Here is a 17696-nt window from a genome sequence, read left to right as displayed (position 1 = left end):
TAAATGAGTTGTACATATATGACATTTCAATGAAAGGATGACTGACAAATAAAACATCAGTAATTGTATAATTGTATACCTGTTTTAGATAGGCTTGACTTTCAATGGCAACGGGAGACTTCATTCTTGAAAATTTAAAAACTGCAGACTAACAAGACACTATTTTAACTAAAATGGAGCCAAATCCATTTATATTCTGTACTGTCTACTTTTCAGTGCTAGATTCATGTTCATCTGGTGCATATTTTTTCTTCTTAATATCAGATTAAACATGCTCAGTAATAGAGAGTTTCCAAGCAATCTCAAAGCTCTTGGATATCACCCCTGTCTTTTTTTTTTTTGTGCCATGCCAAGCAGTGCTTCACCACACAGATGCAAGCCCCAGGCCAGCCCACATGATAACAAAAGGTAGTTCCTGACCTGATGTTAGGTATATAGGGGATGTGTGTATTGCAAAGAAAGCTAATACACCCTGGGATAGCGGAAACACACACTAGAATGGAAAGAAGTTCTGCTTGGGGATAGGGAGCCAGGATCCTCCTCCAGCAACTGCCTCACTGACTTCTGCCTCCTCATCTCTGTCCTACCCTCTGTTGTGGCTGCTGCCAAGGTGGGCTCCGGGAAGCCATGCTCAGGGGTCCTGCGCATCAGCACCTCCCCCTCTTGCTCACGTTTGATCCCTAGGTCTGTGGAGCCGTGTTGGATCGGTGAGCCAGGAATGCTTGAGTCAGCCTCGATTGAGAAGTCAAAGCCATCTGGGATTCAACATATAACATTTTAGTGCTTTTCTATTCCTTTCTTGGCATTCCAACCCAGGCAGGGAAAATAGAAAGTTTAAGCGGACATGGAACAAACACAAAACACTGCCCATGCGTAGTTAGAAGAGGTAAGAACATCCACAGAAAGGGACAGGTGGGCTGTACTGTAGACCAGAGACCAGCAAATGAGTAGAATGGCCAAATATAACTACAGCGAAGACAAACATGATGCAGAGTCCTGAAAACAGGAGACAGCTACTTCTTGTGCTGGACATCCTGATTCACCTGAAGACCAGAAGTCATCAAATCCTCTTGCACGTGACCAAGAAGAATAATAGAAAATAAAAGGGGAAAGAAATGTACCACAGGAAAATATGCAATTCCTGTTTTCAGGATTTTTACTCTCAGTTGATTCTTATGTTATTCTGCTTTTTACCTTCATTGATTTATGCAGCTTTTTTAAACTAATATTTTATACATGAAGTAACAAAGCTTTAAAAGGAGACAAAGTGATTTCAAAGCAAGTTTTTTGCTACACCTACACTGAAGATGTCATCACATCAAGGTAAAGATCGCTACTTTTTTTTTCTTCATACAGTCAAGCACACTTCCATATGATGTAAGTACTCACTGAGGAAAGACTAATTCTAAACTATCCAAACCTATTTTACAGCTCCCCAATAAACTGGGTCATATGATGCTGTGATGTTCAGTTTGTTGCTCTCCCACTGCCATCAGTAGCTTTAGGCAGCTGGAATTCTATTAAGGTCTAGATGTAAGCATTCATTCCCTGAGCTATTTACGATGGGAAGTAGTTGAGTTTTAGTGCAGATTAAACAAAGAACTCAAATTCTAAGCCACACTTTACCCCTGCAATTTCACACAATGTTATATGGAGAAAAAAGAAGCCTTATTAAAGATTTTCCAGTTTCTCCATTTCCTCATCTACCTTACAGTTTATCACAAAATCAAAACCAAAACAAACGCCCAAAATATTCATGTTCATGCAGTGCTCTGAAGATGTAAAATATTATACACTATTATGGAGTATCACTTTTAAAAACAAACAAACAAAAAGCCCCCCGCCCCCCCGTGGTCTGTAAACATTCAAACTCAGAAGCCAGATTACAGTGATGATGATGATTACAGTACATTGTAATATGTGCTCCGGGCAGAGAAAGCTCACCTTCTCTCCTCCAGCGATGACGACGGATGGAAGCTGTTGTAATAGCACTCCGAGAAATTCTTGGAACTGTTGGAGTAACTTCTACTTTCAGTACCTTCTGGCCTTCTTGTGATGCATCAGGAGCATCAAAGGGCAGCGAATTCTTCATGGCATTTGCAACCTAAGACAAAAGTAAGATGCTGTAACTACTACTGTCCTTGACTGCACTAATGGCAATATTGGATCTCCTGCCAGATACAGAAATGAGAACAAGTAAGAATTGGTAATTGTGTCAGATTCCCCTCAATGACCACATGCCCAGGATTCAAGGTTGATTACATGGAAAAGCTCATCATAAGCCTATTTGCAAAACCAGAGTTAATTGTCTCCATTTTTTTGAGGTAATTAATTTTGTTCTATCTTTGCCATCTGTAGTGACAGACGTTAACAACACATACAGGAAGGTCTCCATCCAAAAGAGACTGCAATATGACAAGGCAAATACAATTTATGTTTTATGACAAGGGTGTCAATAAAACTAAGTCACAGCCTAAGCCAATGCAAACAGCCAGTGGCCTTGTGCACAGGGGGACAGGGCTGATTTCCACCACACCTTTCCCCATAACACTCCCCATTTCTCCCTAAAAACAAGCCAAACAGAACCTAACCAAGAAGATTAGACTGCAGGTACTTGCAAGATTTATTTAAGGAAAAAAAAAATTGCAACCTAAGCAATGAACATCAAGTTATTAAAATACAATTAAAATAGGTTTAATAAAGATGAGTGTAATAGCCTATTATAAAGTCAGAAATAATGTTTTGCAGCTTTGAGGAGAATAAGTGACTTCTTTTGACTTTGATGTTTTAATTGCTTCTAAGTTTCCCATAAAATGCCTTTGGGATTAGAGGTTTACTTTAAAAAAGACAAAAACAACTTTCAGTAATGTCTTTTACTTTACAAGTAAATTGTTCAACAAAAGTGAACCTGCGTACCAGCTCCAGAAAAGCAAACTAGTTCTCTATGGCATGTACAATATTCAACAATAACAAAGCTGATGCACACAAAGTGTTACTTAAAGCTTCAAAATCCCCCCAAAACTGCAACCCATAAAATGAACACACCTTGATTTTCCAAAATCCTCTTCTCACTGGAGCTGCTACCTTTTTTTAATAGATACCCTTGTCAGTATACCACAAAAAAAATCTAAAAATTCATAGCAAAAGACTTCTGCACCATGACAGGAATCGTGACAGAGGATTTCTGCTTGTTGAACCTTTTAACAGCTGGCCCTTTCTAGCAGCACAAACTGTACTTCTGAGGACTGAGGAAAACCATATGGAGATAAAAATCAATGCAACAGTAAATCTTTGAAACAATCTAAACAACCAGTCTGAATGAGTCACAGTCCTTGTCTGACAAAAACACCCTCAAAACCACGATCTTTCAGGATGCAAAAACACTTGCTCACGATGTCTAATCCAGCACTGAAAGGCAGGAAAACAAACACACAGCACAATTCAGACTTGGCAAGCCAAGTCTGCAGCTATCAATGACAAAGGAAGGTTGGTTTCAGGCCAGATATCCACTCTTGCCCAGCAGAAAGGAGCTCTAAGGAAAGAATATTCAATAAGAGCAGTAAGTGCATTAATAAAATATATTGGATAAAGCTGCTGTCACAATAGGGACTTGCTGATCCATGGTTTCTGTGCCCTGGACTTGGAAAACCTGTGTGTCTGCGCTCTGCAGACTGGGGTTTTCTGTCTGAAAACATGCAGAACGCTCCGTTCAGAGGAAACACTGACTGGAACCGGTCTGCTCCCCAGGTCCAAGGTGCTACTAATTCTGACACTTGGTGATTAGTTTGGCTCTGTAGAAACTCTCAGGTTTCTTGACCAGTACCCAGTGTTTGTTAACAGAAATACTTTTCTTAAGCCAGAAAAGGCCTTTCCCTTGTGTTAATTCCTACCCTTTCCACTGCAGTCTCTGCATAAGAGTGACAGAAGACCACTTCTACATTACACATATTTCATAGGTTTGTGATGCTATTTTTCCACTTGGGTTTTCTTAAAGCTTAGGTTTTTTTTTCTACAGGCAATAAAACCCTAAGTAAATAAGAGCATGGATCTACTAAATAGTCAAAAAGGTTTCTCCAAGAAACAAACACAGGGATCATGATGTTCCTCATTTTAATGATGACTGATGGCATTGCCATAATTACACAAATGGGTACCTGAAAACAGGTATGTAAAAATTGAATTTGCCTTAATATTAAATAGACTTTAAAGAATTTGCTGCTCTTAGGAAACACTAGGCAGAAGCTGAACTTAGCAACTTTCCTGTGAAGCATCCCAGATGATATTTATTTGGCACTAGTAGTTTTAAGCTTAAAATACAAAATTTTATACTGCTGCTAAATTATATACATCTCCTGAAGAATGCAAGGAGAGCAAAGGGCTCCAATCCTTGAAAATGTCAAATTGCTTGAATTTACAGCATTAGGGAAAAGACATGCAGGTAATTTTTTTTTTAATAAAACAGAATTTCTTCAAGTACTTTTAAAAAATGTTAGTAAAACAAGACAGGAAGCAGGCAATGATCAGAGTATTAAAAAAACCCACCTCCCAGAATAGGCTTGCATGCATATGCAGGAAAAACCTAAACAACCAGGCAGGGGTGAAAATTGGTGATATCATGACATCACCAAGCAATGGCATAGAGAATCAATAAGAGTTTTAGAAAAAAACCAAAGACATTCTAGAAGATTCTTACTACTAGAAGTAATCTCTAAGGACAAACTGATTAAAACTGAACAATGAAAACTAAAAATTGTCGTATCATCAAGTTCCAGATCCTCCTACGCACTTTTCAAATGTAGTATTTTGATAGGATGGCCCAATTCAGCAGGTTCAATATTTAATTTAAAACTTTCAATCTGATGGAGTGATGAGTCATTTCCAAAAGGAACCAACTATTATAATAATTCAATGGATAGCAGGCATTTTAAATGCAGCAGTGTCAGAAAGCCGGTAGATAAATTGTACAGTCAATATTAATACCTTTGGAGAATAATTTTATGCAATTTAGTTCAGAAAAGAGTGATCTCAGATTGCCACATAAAAAGATTTTGCAAATCCGCTCCTTCGTCAGTTATGTAAAAAGCAGTGACATTTTACTGCTGTTAGTTTAGAGGAGGACTAAAGGCTTCTAGCCACAATTCTGATGCAGAAACTGAAACAGCAATCTAATTTACTTTATTCTCCTTAATCTTCCCCTCCTCTTTTGATTCTTATTCCTACATCCGACAAAAATTTCTCCTTTCTCTCTTTCAACCTTCTCATCCATCCCAATCACATCCATTGCATCCACTTTTCCCATTTCTCTTTTTTCATGACTGGAACAGCAAATACGGTGAAAACTGAAGAAATCCCCACCCCAATCAGAACTACTCCATTTTACTGCTGTTCCTCCAGACAAGGTAAAGATTAAGATCTGTGTGACTTTTATCAAACAAAATCTGGCACTGACTCTGGGACTGGAGCTCCTTTTCACTTTCAGCTGTATCCTGCTGTTGCTTTCTCTACTTTGTTATCGGTTAAAACCCACAACTTCTTCTCAACCCTGATGAAGGTCTAGAAGCAAAGAAAACACCTTTTTTGCAACCAATGTCCTGTAACATACAACTATTCAGTTAAGCTTCTTTGAACCACTCATCAGTAGCTTATGTCAAAACAACATAAACATTTTGAGCCAACTATAATATATTAGCAAAATCCTAGCTTTCAGTCTCAACGAGTCCTAGAAGATCCCAACACCCTGGCTTAATACTCAGCAGAAAAAGTATGCTATAAATAGCTAAGTTGCAAACACCAGCTGTTAACAAATCACTTGCATTTGATAGTGCAGTGAATGGACACAAAAGCTTTCATTACCAGCCCACTTCAGAAACACATCCTTACTCCTCTTAACCAGGCCCATAAATCACGATGGATTGTTTCTTACCAGCAGGGGCTGTGAGTAGAGTTCAAGCTGTGCTCTGTAAATTATGTCCTCCAATACCTCCTGGCCAAGCTCCCACTGACCATTATATCTAAAAAGTAAAGACAGAACTTTATCTTCTGCATCTTATGAAAACAAACTTGTCGTTTTTTCTGCCCAAATCCAGCTTTGCACTTCTCAGCTAATGCAGAAAATTCATCAACTGTATGTACACCACAGTATACATTCACTTCTTTTAGCACTACAATGTATTTTATTAACTTCTTGGTGTAACAAAAAAGCTCTTCCATGTTCCCTCCAAACAAGACAAAATTGATGCCATAATCAGGACAAATTTTAAAAAAAGGAGGTCAATATGCAAACGCTAACGCTACTCAGCAGAACTGAATTTGCTCTAGAAATGTATTTTTACTACCTTAGATGCTACTGACATTTAAGAGGTCTGCATTTCATCAGTTTATCTTGGCATCCAAGCTCATTATGCTTGTGAATAGAAGTTATCTGTGGTACTGGCAAGGTGGAAAAAACTGAAACCAGAAGCCTAACTCTCTTCAGCACCTACTGCTAGCCCTTCATCACCTAATCCAGTGCCAACAAAAATATTTTAAAATTATCTGTTGGCTGAATAAGCAAGTAATGGGAAATACACTAATGGAGTACAAACTTGTGTTATGAGTCTAAATATTTTTTTTCATTTATAAACCAAGCATTTACGTTTTAATTCAGGTAAAAGCAGACTTTTCTCTTTAAGTAAGAAAACCCTGTCCACTTGTCCACTTACATGGCATAATAGACACCTGTGAGCAGCTGCACCATGAAGTCAGGGTCTAACACCACTCTACCACAGTGTTCTTTCCAGCGTTTCTCATGCTGCCGTGGAAATCCACTCACACACAGCCTAAAAACACCACCATTACAGGAAAGTATTAACTCCACAAAGACTACAAATATCACAGAGATTTTAGTTATTTTCACATTTATTTTTAAAAATATAAATACACAAGACAGAACATTCTTATGTCGCAGTTTGTAGCAGTGCCTTGATATGTGGCTCACTGATAGTCCAGCGTTACTCCCACGTAGCCAATAACTCCACCTGTTTTCCTCAAATCATAACCTGCTTCTAAAGAACAGGGGTGGCAAGATGTTTTCCACTGCCAGCCAGGAAACTCTCCCTAAAATTCAGTAACTGAAATCAATTTTCTCTATAGGAAACATTTCAGTGGGACAGAAGAGAAGTATGTCACCTCCCCTCTAATGTATGATGACAGCATGCAAGTCACCTTATACTTGAAGTCAGATAACACACATATTATAGTCTTAAGAACTGCTCTCAGCTGCATTGTAAGAAATATTTCTGACTCTTGAAAAAAGGGCCTGCCTTTCCATATACTGCCTACATTAAAACAAGGATAATTTATTATATCCTTATTGCATCAGTTTCCTATCTGAATCTTCATCATAGAAGCAACACATGGCCACTGATACATAGCAACTGTGGCACAGTCTCCAAAACAACAGAAATCCCCTGCATATAAAATGTTGTCTTGCTTCTCAATTCAAAGAACAGATCTGATTTTCAGATGCAGGAAAATGAAACATATTTGGCAAATTTAACATAGCCACAACGCAAGTGAAAATGATGGAAGCATACCAAGAACCAATCTATCCCCATTAGAAAGTACTTTTCTTTACTGGATGAATATTTTAAAGACTACATGACCCTGAAGACTACTTCAAAGGCAAGTGTCTCACCTGGAACCCATCGTACAAAGTGACTGGTAAGAAGAAGCAGGCATGTAGACAATAGCTGAATTGTAACACAGCATAAGAAAGCTCAGCACCTCAAACCTGAAAAGAGAAAGCAAAATCTTACATTGTTTATATTCCTAATATTTCACTGAAATTAAACACAAGAAATCTACAATTCAGTCTCCAAAAGCACCCTACAGGAAGGGGTGTCAGAAGTAAACACACAAATCCTTTAATCCTCTTTCATTATAATTCACTAACCTGAAACAGGCTATCAAAGGTTCACTATAAACACTTAAATTTATTCTTCTGAAAATCCTGAAAGCCACTAGCACAGGCAGGAACTATGAAGGAAATGAGATACAGCATAGTATTTGGACAATTCTAGAAGTGGAAATGTCTGCAATACATTCAAAATTATTTTATTAGTTTTCCCTGTGCTGCTTTAGACACAGGTAAAGCTAACAGTCATTAAACAGCAGGGCAATTTCTCTCACTCCTGGTTCTGTCTATCCACTTAGCTGCATTCCTTTTCTCCGGTAGAAAAAGGAGTCACAGCCCCTGATCCAAAGATGAATTTTGTTACGCTTCCAGGAAAAATTGAATAGACAGCCATAAAATGAAAGATATTCCTTGCAGACACAGAAATGACAGAGAAGTTATTCTTCAAAATTAACTAGCAGAAGAACATACAAGGATGGAACAAAGAAAAAGAAAATTATACTCAAGATTACTAAGGCTGTTCTCTAGATTTATTGCCAAGCACTAAATGCTGAGAAAGGACTGACCACAAAATAGTTTTGTTTTGTTTTGTTTAAGGACTTGTCTCCCTAGTGAAGCACCTTTAATATTAAGAGCACATTCACCTACCGGTTCTGTGCTGTGAAGGTTTCTCTTTGAGGATGAAGATCACTGTAAACTACTCTGATAAGATCATGCTGACTTAATGCTCCTTCAGTTAAAGCCATGGATCCAATGGTAGAGGGCTGGAAGTAGGTGGTGGGAGAAGGAAGGAAGGAAGGAGGGAGGAGAAGTTAATTTGTAAGTAAAAATTGCCCAAAAGCATTAAAGCTCCCAACTACCTAAGGCAAATGACAAACTTCTCTTGTGATCTGTAAAAATTGAGATTACTCTAGAATAAAGTAGATCTAAAAACATTACCTAGTTTCATTGTTATAAAGTGTACACACTTACAAGTAATACAGCAGGTGAGAGCAATTTTCAACTTTTAATCTTACATATCCATGTACAGGTTGTCCTAATCAGAGATCTTTTGTCCAGAAACATTAGTGAAAGAAACACACAATTGCAAGTTCTAGCTGAACTAAGGAAGAGTTAGAAGGAAGACTGCTTTTATGCTAACATGTAAGACGCAAAAAAAAAAACAGCTGCAACTACAACATAACTAACTCTATTAAAAATGAGCAGTCAAAGATTTTTGAACATTTATATTCCTATTCTTCTACAAGTTCCATAGCATTCTATTACACTAACTGCAAGCTACAGACATTGAAAACTTACTACAACAAGATGCATATAAAATGGCCTGTGGCATCAAATGGATCCAGTTTCCATGCCTCTAATAGATCCAATTTTAATTTACCATAGTAGCTCTCTTACCTCATGATATATTGAGGGTTTAGATAATGAAGGGATTGTGAAAGACAAAACTTTGTTATTTCCATCTTTGTCAGCAATTTCCTGCATTAAAAACAAAACCAGAACTCAAACAGAAGTAAGGAGACAGGAGCTGGAATAACTTCCAGCTCTTAGAAGGAATTTAACAAATAAGTTAGATGTCCTGATCTGATAAGACTATCAACACCCCAAGGAGTTTGTGCATTTGCAGAATATCAACAATATCAACATACATATTTAACAAGTGGGAAAAGACCTCTATCAAAAACTGCTCTGCAGAATTAGTGTGCAATACTTAAAAAAACCCCCAGCACTGGCTCTTTAATCAGTGAGACTAAAGATACTGACACAGGAGGGCTGATGAGTCACTTGCTGACAATGGGTAGTATTTCATAATAAATGCACTACGGAGAAAAGGTGAAATCAAGGGGACTGGCAAAGTTTCCTCAGGAGGAAACACACACAGTGTTTTCTTCAAAGGCTTTCAAACTGGTCAGATTTTGTAGTTGCTAGGCTACTACATAAGCAAACCCTGCAGTTTTAAAAGAAAATATACTAGGAGCAATTACATAAGACTACACCAAAAAGGAGTCTAAAATCCTGCCTTTGCACTTTGTACAGCAAATTTTCAAACAATAAGCTCCAGTCATTCCAGTTTATGTAAAAGTTTAGCCCAGGGCAGCTCAGTACTTGCAGCAGGCTTCAAGGATTATAACAGGAGAATGGCTGACAGAATTTGTCAGAACACAGAAGATTTATTTACCCCTTTCACTTTCTAAGTATTCAGAAAATAACTTCACTCTCAGTCTATGTGCAGAAAAATATCAGCTTCGTTAAAGAAAAAAATAGTGGAAGCCACTGTTCATTTTGAGGTCTCTTTCTGAATATGGAGAGAATGGTGAAATTACTGTCCTTAAAAAATATGAATCACCAACATGACTTTCAAATGAACTGCAGAACATTCTAGGAGGAGGAAAGATAAATGTACTACTTCAATCCAATAGACAGCACAAAAAATCCATTTCCAAGCAGTTTCCAGTGTTTTTTTCTATAAAAATAATCTAAAATAACTAGATCTTCCAATTGTTAGAGCTGATCTACAGACACATAACTAGAATACATTTTAGAACAGTTTGGCTATTCTGTGTCTCATGTGTAGAAATACAACACACAACTGAAAGGAGTTGTTTACAATGACATTAGAGGGAAGGGTGAGATTCAGTAGAGTATGTTTTAAAGTGCTATACCACAGAAATTCCCACTGGAGAATGTCTCTTGTGGCTGTATTGCTGAACTTATCAAACAGCCTCATAACATTACAAAGGAAAACACTTCCAGGCCAGGGTAAGGATGTAAAAAACTGTTTTTACATCCAACAGCCAAATTTAATAAATTGCAGTTACTTTTACTTATTCTTAAAACCACAGTTCCCCTCAAGACAATTATCTGACTCAAATGGACACATGCATGTGTCTGAGTGCTCACATGCAGAGTGGCTCCATCATCAAACTACCCTTAAAAAAGATATGTTCAGAGTACATGGGAGGGCAGGGGAAGTGACACATCAAGACTGACTAAGCATATGAGCCTGACAATCACAAGAAGTCGTATTTGGCAACATTAAGAAGGGCTACCTAATTTCCTTACAAACAGAAGTATATAAAAGTTTGAGAAAGTCCATGAGATGATCCTTTCCAGTGAAAATATTTTTTCCAAAGAAGATAATTTTAAAAATATTTTTTTGCAAATACATCTTTACTAAACCTTCATTACATTATGCTTTTCCCTATATTAATTATACTTTCCTTGAAGTGTATTTCAATTTTAAATATGTTGTTCCAATAATTTACTTTATTCCTAGCGGTCAGTGATGCAAAACTGCAGATCAAAGCTTTCCTCAGCCATTCCCACTCATCTCACTCACCAGGTTGTAAATGCCAAGCAGCAATGCCTCAATGCAGCCATTACTCTGCCTATCCCTGCTGGCAGTGAGACGCAGATAAACCCAGATCAGCTCTGGCAAAAACTGCAGCGTGAATCTCTTGAGCCGAACTTCAGAACTCCGATAAAGTTCAAAGAGCTGGTGGCAAACAGGCTCCAGGAGCTGTGGAAAGGCAAAAAAGCTAATCACTCACTGGTAAGCTTCTCTAATAAGGGAGAGTGAAACAACAAATCTAGGGGCTATATCATATAGCCACTGCAGTCAGTAAAAATTGCATTCCCTGCTGGCAAGTGAGTGAATGAATCACACTGGTATCTGCATTCTGTTCAAGGAGATCCATGAGGACAGACATGAGGGACACTGGTATGCAGTATTTGGACATGTGGCCACTACAACCACTACCATGTGTGCCTTGAGAAGATTCTTCTCTAGGGCTGTCAGTACAAGATTTATTTTCTGTACAGGTACTAATTTAAGGCGTGTGACAGACACGTGGTTTGAACTCTGTGCACCGTAAAACTTTAGTGCAGTTGTAAGGTCTATGAAAGTACAAAGGTTAAAGATCAGCTGCTAATGACAAGTCCATTGACAGAAATATAAATTAATTTCTTGCCTACACATTTTGAGTATCAAAACCAATAACTGGGCATGTTCACTAAAATGCAAACTGATACTTTCATTTTGAGTTGCAGTTCAGGTTTCACTGCAAGAATAAAAATGAAGGCCCCTATCCAGTCAGTGTGATAAAAGCATGAGGCAAACCTGCCATTTTAAGAGCCTACAACGGTAAAGCAATACCTAAGATTTATCCATGGAACTGTTAAGAAATAGGAAAAAAAGCAGGAAGAACCACACTGAACAGTCTCATTCTTTCCCATGACTAACCAAGTTTTTATTACCAAAATCAAAAGCTGAGGGAAAAAAAAAACTGAAAAAAAAATTTAAATTTCTAAGACAAATTTTTGTAATATTTGTGACCACTATCTAATATTGTGTTGTACCAAATGGGATGATCTGACATAAACAAAATATTTATGGGATTCACTGCCCAAAAAGACAGAGGCATACATGTGACCTAAGGCATCTATATTCATAGAGAAGAGCTACAGAGTCAGAAAATTGAGGCCAGAGTCTCAAGTCTTCTTTCTAACAGTACATGCTTCATGCAGCTCTCTTAGACATACAGATTAGATAAAGCATATATGACTGTCCTTTCACTCCCAGACATATGCACCTGGGACTTTCAGAGCATTAGCAACATATTTCATGGACTTTGTCGCATTCTTTTTTCATTAATTTGTCTATTCATCATAATCATAGTACCACAAACTTCCTGTAGAATTGAGAGTCACATTTTGCTATGCTGAGCAAAGATATATTTCTGCAGTTTATTTTGAACCATCCATCCTCTTAAAAAAACTTAGGAGTCCCTTGCTAACAGCAGAGGGATCAACATTTCTGCAAGTGAATAGTTGGAATGTTGAATAAATGTGGAATGCCATAAAGCTCTACAAATGTACAATTTCACATACCTATATTTACACTTAGATGTTTTACACTGGTATATCACAAACACAAAACATAAATTTGACAGAATTATCTATTTAGAGACCATCACCCAGGAAACAGTTTCATTTCCAACACACAATATTCTGGTCAATGTAGCACACCATATTTAACCACAGATTACGTAAGCCATAACGTAACATTTACGTAAAATAAAACTCAGCTGTCAGAGAAATCTCTTCTTAAACAAGGCTCTGGTGCAAGTACCTTGTGTAACAAGGCTCTGATTGACTTTTTACTCTAAGCTAGAAGCCAGCATTTACAACAGCAGCAAAGAGAGACTCCACAAGGAGAGTAAAGAAAGATGACATTGACAATGTAGATACAGAATGAGAGAAGTCCAGTCATTTAGAACAAATGGATTTTTACAAGTCATATAAATCTGTCTATATGCATAGACATCCGTACTTATATGCATGTATAGAAAGACAGATAGATATAAAAAAACAAAGCACTTAAGTTTTAACTTGGGATCTAAATGGAACTGGAAGCCTGTAAAGCTTCTATTAGAATCACTTAAAGGAAAACATGGTACAGCTTTCTGGTAGTATATTTATTCCAGTATTTCATACATGTATAGCACTTTATGTTCAAAAGAGGCATAAGTATATCCGGTCTTAATGGTTATTTACTTAGTAGAAACTCCTATCTAAAAGTGACAATTATTAAAACCAACTGTTACAGTAAATGTTCTAATCCTCAGACATAGAACTGGATCCTTGCTTTATGAAAGGCCTAACATATTTCAAATGTTCAAATTTAAAAAGTGGTTACTAAGTAATTCGGACATCGCTAAATAAATTTGTATATTTTTCTTTAAAAGAAAATATGATCAAGAGGAAAGAACAAAAAGAAGAAAGAAACCTCTGAAAACCAAACATGCAAGCATATCTGCAGCGAGATGGCAAGTGCAAGAAAAGCTAAAAATGTTATCTGAAACCAGATACATACAATGGCAATGCTATAAATAGTACTCGTATTAGATTAGAGATGACAGCAGCCTAAAGCTGTTTCCTATTTGAAATTAGCCAGTCTAATCCAAGTCCCGTCAAAAAGAGTGGAAAAGAAAAATTTATTTTAGCTAAGTTAGATGACACTCAACCAGAGCAGTTACTAAGTTTATTCTACCTACATTCAAATGAAAATTTTATAAAATTAGTCTTTTAAGATGAGGGAGACATTCTCCCTAGAAAGATACAAGCAATATCCAGTCAGTGGTGCTGCAAGCATTCAAATTTTCCTTATTTTTAGCAGTTATCATATTTGTTGTGGAAAATGTTTAACAACTGCAATGACTTAGGTAAAAACCTGCGACTAGTATAGCACTTCTGGTGTGTTCAGAGCTGTAAGAAAAGCTGTAAGCTTTTTCCACAAGAAAAAGCTGCCATCACAAAGATGCTACAACACCAATATTTTCAAAAGCACTAACACCCAGGATTTTCCTATCAAAGTACAGTATGACAGCCTTCCACCTGAAAACACAAAATTTGACATTCTGAGGAAGAACAAATGTTCTCCTTACATGCTAGTTATCTGGCTTTCCAAAGAGCCAGACTCTTCCAAGTAATTCTCTGAATACACATACTGAGAAGACAGTGGATAAACAGAGGAAATGGAGCTTTTGTCATCAGTACATGAACTGGCACACATTTTTTTAATCCCTAAGATCTTTCAGTCCAAAGTTAAAGCAAACGGAGTAGCACAGAAGTCAGAAAAAAATCCGAAGTAAAATATCTCTTACAATCATTTTTCCTAACAAACAAATCTTTTTCCTAACAAACAAAAAATTTTATTTATAACATCTTTCCTATTAGCATAAGCAGCAATAAGCATAAAAAAAAAAAAAAAGACATTTTTACTGGCTTAAACATGCAGCGAGCATCAACGATCTAATTTTCACACTTCATTTTATACCTCACAGAGATGCAAACCAGTTATGTTTCAAGTAAGATGATGAATAGCCTTCCTTTGGCTTATTTTACAAGTTTTCTGAATCCTAAGAGTCATATCTTGAAGTTAAATATAATGCTTTAGAAAATGAATGACAAATATTGGAAATATGTGCCTTTTTGAAGCATTCAATAGTAGAAAATAAAATGTGCTTACTTTAGACTTAACTATAACATAATGGGTGAAACCATTTCTTATTTCAAGAGTACTGGGCTTGCTTGGCATTGCAAAGGTGATCTCACTCTGTTTCACAGCTGCCCCGAGTTAAACCTAATTAGCACCACATGAATATTCAAAATTTGAATTTCAGTAGTGCTTTAACTTGACATCCATAGAGTATTGTCGACAGCCATAAAACAACCCTAAAAATTATAAAACTACCTGAAAAACAGTACTTCAAAAGTACTTTCCTTGTGAATTCCAATACTACACAAAAATCAATATATTCTTCAGTTAAATTAGCTGTTTATGAGCAACATCACTCTCTACACTTTTTGCAAATTTCTGCTCCAGTCATCTTTATATTTAAAAACATCAGAGCACTTCCTCAAAGGCAAATAGTAACAACTGTATTTAACTTGTCAATATGCTTGCCTTCATTTAATAGCTCACAAACAGTAGACACCTGCAAAAGAGAGAAACAGCTTGGTTGTTTGGTTCCTAAATATGCTGATTCCATGTCAAATTAATAATCCTGGTCTTATCAAGACAGAATGATGTGATTCTAGAAAAAATCATGCTTTCCCTAAACAGTTTGCCACTTCCTAGAAGTTTTAAAAATCAGTCAACTTTATGATTAAATTGCACTAAAGAATTACTTGCCCATCAAGTTTAAGAACCCAGAAAGTGTATTTTTATAATAGTCTACCACATGTACTTAATCTTCATAAGCCATGAATTACCCTTCAAACAAATGATGCCCTATAAAGCATATCTAAAAACCCCTCTCACTTACAGACAAATATTACTACAGAGTTATGTAAAGTAATGAATTGACTTTGGTTATATTGCTCACAAGCAAATAACTTTGGAAGAAGTACAACAAGGAAATACATCCTGCCTTAACAAGTAGAACCTGAAGCTGGACATCCTTGTGTCTAGGATTGCTTATCTTACACATGGTATCAGAATCAGGCCCAAACAACAACAGCTGTTCCAAAGAGTAACATTTGACAAGCACCAATGAGCAGTAACATAAGATCGCCCTAAAAAGATTTGCAAATCTGGTTCTTTGCACTTTAAATAAAATAAATCAAATGCTTATTCCCAAAGCAATGAGAAGCTTTTACATTTTCAGGAGTCTACACAAACACAAATACATAGACAGCAGTAATGGTGGCTTCAGGTTGAAGAGAAAATAACAGCAGCTTTTCAGTACAAAGAAAAAGGTCACTATGCAGGTTATTTATAATACTGAAATGAAAATGACAGCTATGAAGCTTTTTTTTTTTTTTTTTTAATTGCATGAGCATTATGCAATCTCCTTGAAGCTCAATCAAGCATTCAGCTTTCTAAAACAGCTGAGCTGCACTTGGGAAAATAAAGAACTTCCTTGCTGTGTACACTACCCATTTAATTTATAAACATATGAGAAGTCACAGATGATACACCAAGTATTTGTGTATTTGTAAGCATTTTATATAAAGCAGTTGACATGTCAGAGAATGGTATGCTTGCACAATATATTCAGAAGTTATTTTTCACACACTTGCCCAGAAACGCTCCTCAGAGAAGCCAATGGGTTGAAAAGCTCAGTTTAATGTCACTTGCAAAATTAATTATGTACAAGGGTAAGCTAAGTTTGCATTGTGTCTATTTACATTTTGGGGCCATGGTTCTGCTCTTGTTTACAGCAGGGTAAACCAAATTACACAGAAGTGATACTAGTATAAGGACGAGAAGATCTTGTTATCTTAATGGCATTTAAAAAAATGATTCCATCTTCCACTGCAACAAGCCACCACACAAGAAGTACATTGGTCTTTCTGAGTTTCACTGTAAGGCCTACTTTGTCTCAGTTATGACTGAAAGGTGGTTTCTGGGAACTGAAAAAAACCAAATTTAAAAAAAACCAAAACAAAACAAAAAAAACCCCACCAAAACAAAATTGAATCCCCCCCAAAAAGCAACAACAAAAAAAAAACCCCAAACCAAAATACCAAAACCAACTCATGCCAAAGAAAACAAAACAGTCAGCTGTGGCAAGGAGAACCTAGCAGACAGCATAAACAGTACTTTTGGAAGCAGATGACATTGTGTCTTATTAGAAAGGCATTAAAGTAACTGTCAAAAACCAAGAGACTAAACAGAGGGATGATACCCATGTTGGACTACATTAGAAAAAGAATCAATCTTCCTCTCCTTTAGTTTCTCCACTTTCACTTTCACTTGTAGAGGTGAAAGATCCAAGATTGAGAATAAAAATAGGTTTTTTTAATCTCCTACCTCATTGTTTGGGTCTTGAATGACCTTATAAAGAGCTGGTACCAGTGGTTTTTTTCGGTGCAATGTAGCTGCATAGCTGGAAATTTGTGATTCAGGTAATGCCTAAAGAGAAAAAAAAAAGGTTAGGTTACCCTGAACAATAAATGCTTCCAAGTGTTCAAGATCTCCATAAAAGACTGAAGTTTCATCCCAACATGGAAGAAAATTCCTGAAATTCAGTAAATTTTCAGACTTGTAACCTAACTGCTGAGTACAAGTCCTTCTCCAAACAAATAGCATTTGGGAGCACTTAACCACTTTCAGGGTTAAATCCAAAACCAGTTTAGATTCATCTTCCATAAATCATTTGCTCTAGTTTGGTATGAGGACTGTCTTTCTTGATATCCTGTATTTAACAGGATCTTTTTGAAGACTTTATCAAATCAACTCAAGTTATTTAAGAGATGTCAAGGGTATAGAATGAGCATGGACAGCCTCGAGACT

The 17696-nt window shown here is 36.8% G+C and overlaps 1 protein-coding gene across 4 annotated transcripts in view; it reads right to left on the bottom strand.

The window, feature by feature from the left end:
* Positions 1-17696, bottom strand: part of HYCC2 (hyccin PI4KA lipid kinase complex subunit 2) — a 49911-nt gene that overhangs the window by 12028 nt on the left and 20187 nt on the right. For 3 of the 4 annotated variants that reach the window (XM_084208991.1, XM_084208990.1, XM_084208992.1), the window contains 9 exons: positions 17214-17315; positions 11235-11414; positions 9293-9373; positions 8543-8658; positions 7676-7771; positions 6702-6818; positions 5924-6011; positions 1945-2104; positions 588-755 (listed from right to left, as the gene is read on the bottom strand). In XM_084208991.1, the coding sequence (XP_084065117.1) occupies positions 588-755; positions 1945-2104; positions 5924-6011; positions 6702-6818; positions 7676-7771; positions 8543-8658; positions 9293-9373; positions 11235-11414; positions 17214-17315 (1108 nt within the window). The remainder of the gene's footprint in view (positions 1-587; positions 756-1944; positions 2105-5923; positions 6012-6701; positions 6819-7675; positions 7772-8542; positions 8659-9292; positions 9374-11234; positions 11415-17213; positions 17316-17696) is intronic. The other variant, XM_084208993.1, reaches the window with a different exon arrangement.

The sequence above is a fragment of the Fringilla coelebs genome (assembly GCF_963513975.1).
Source record: "Fringilla coelebs genome assembly, chromosome: 7".
NCBI classification, from domain to species: domain Eukaryota; kingdom Metazoa; phylum Chordata; class Aves; order Passeriformes; family Fringillidae; genus Fringilla; species Fringilla coelebs.
This window is presented reverse-complemented; position numbering and strand designations above follow the sequence as displayed.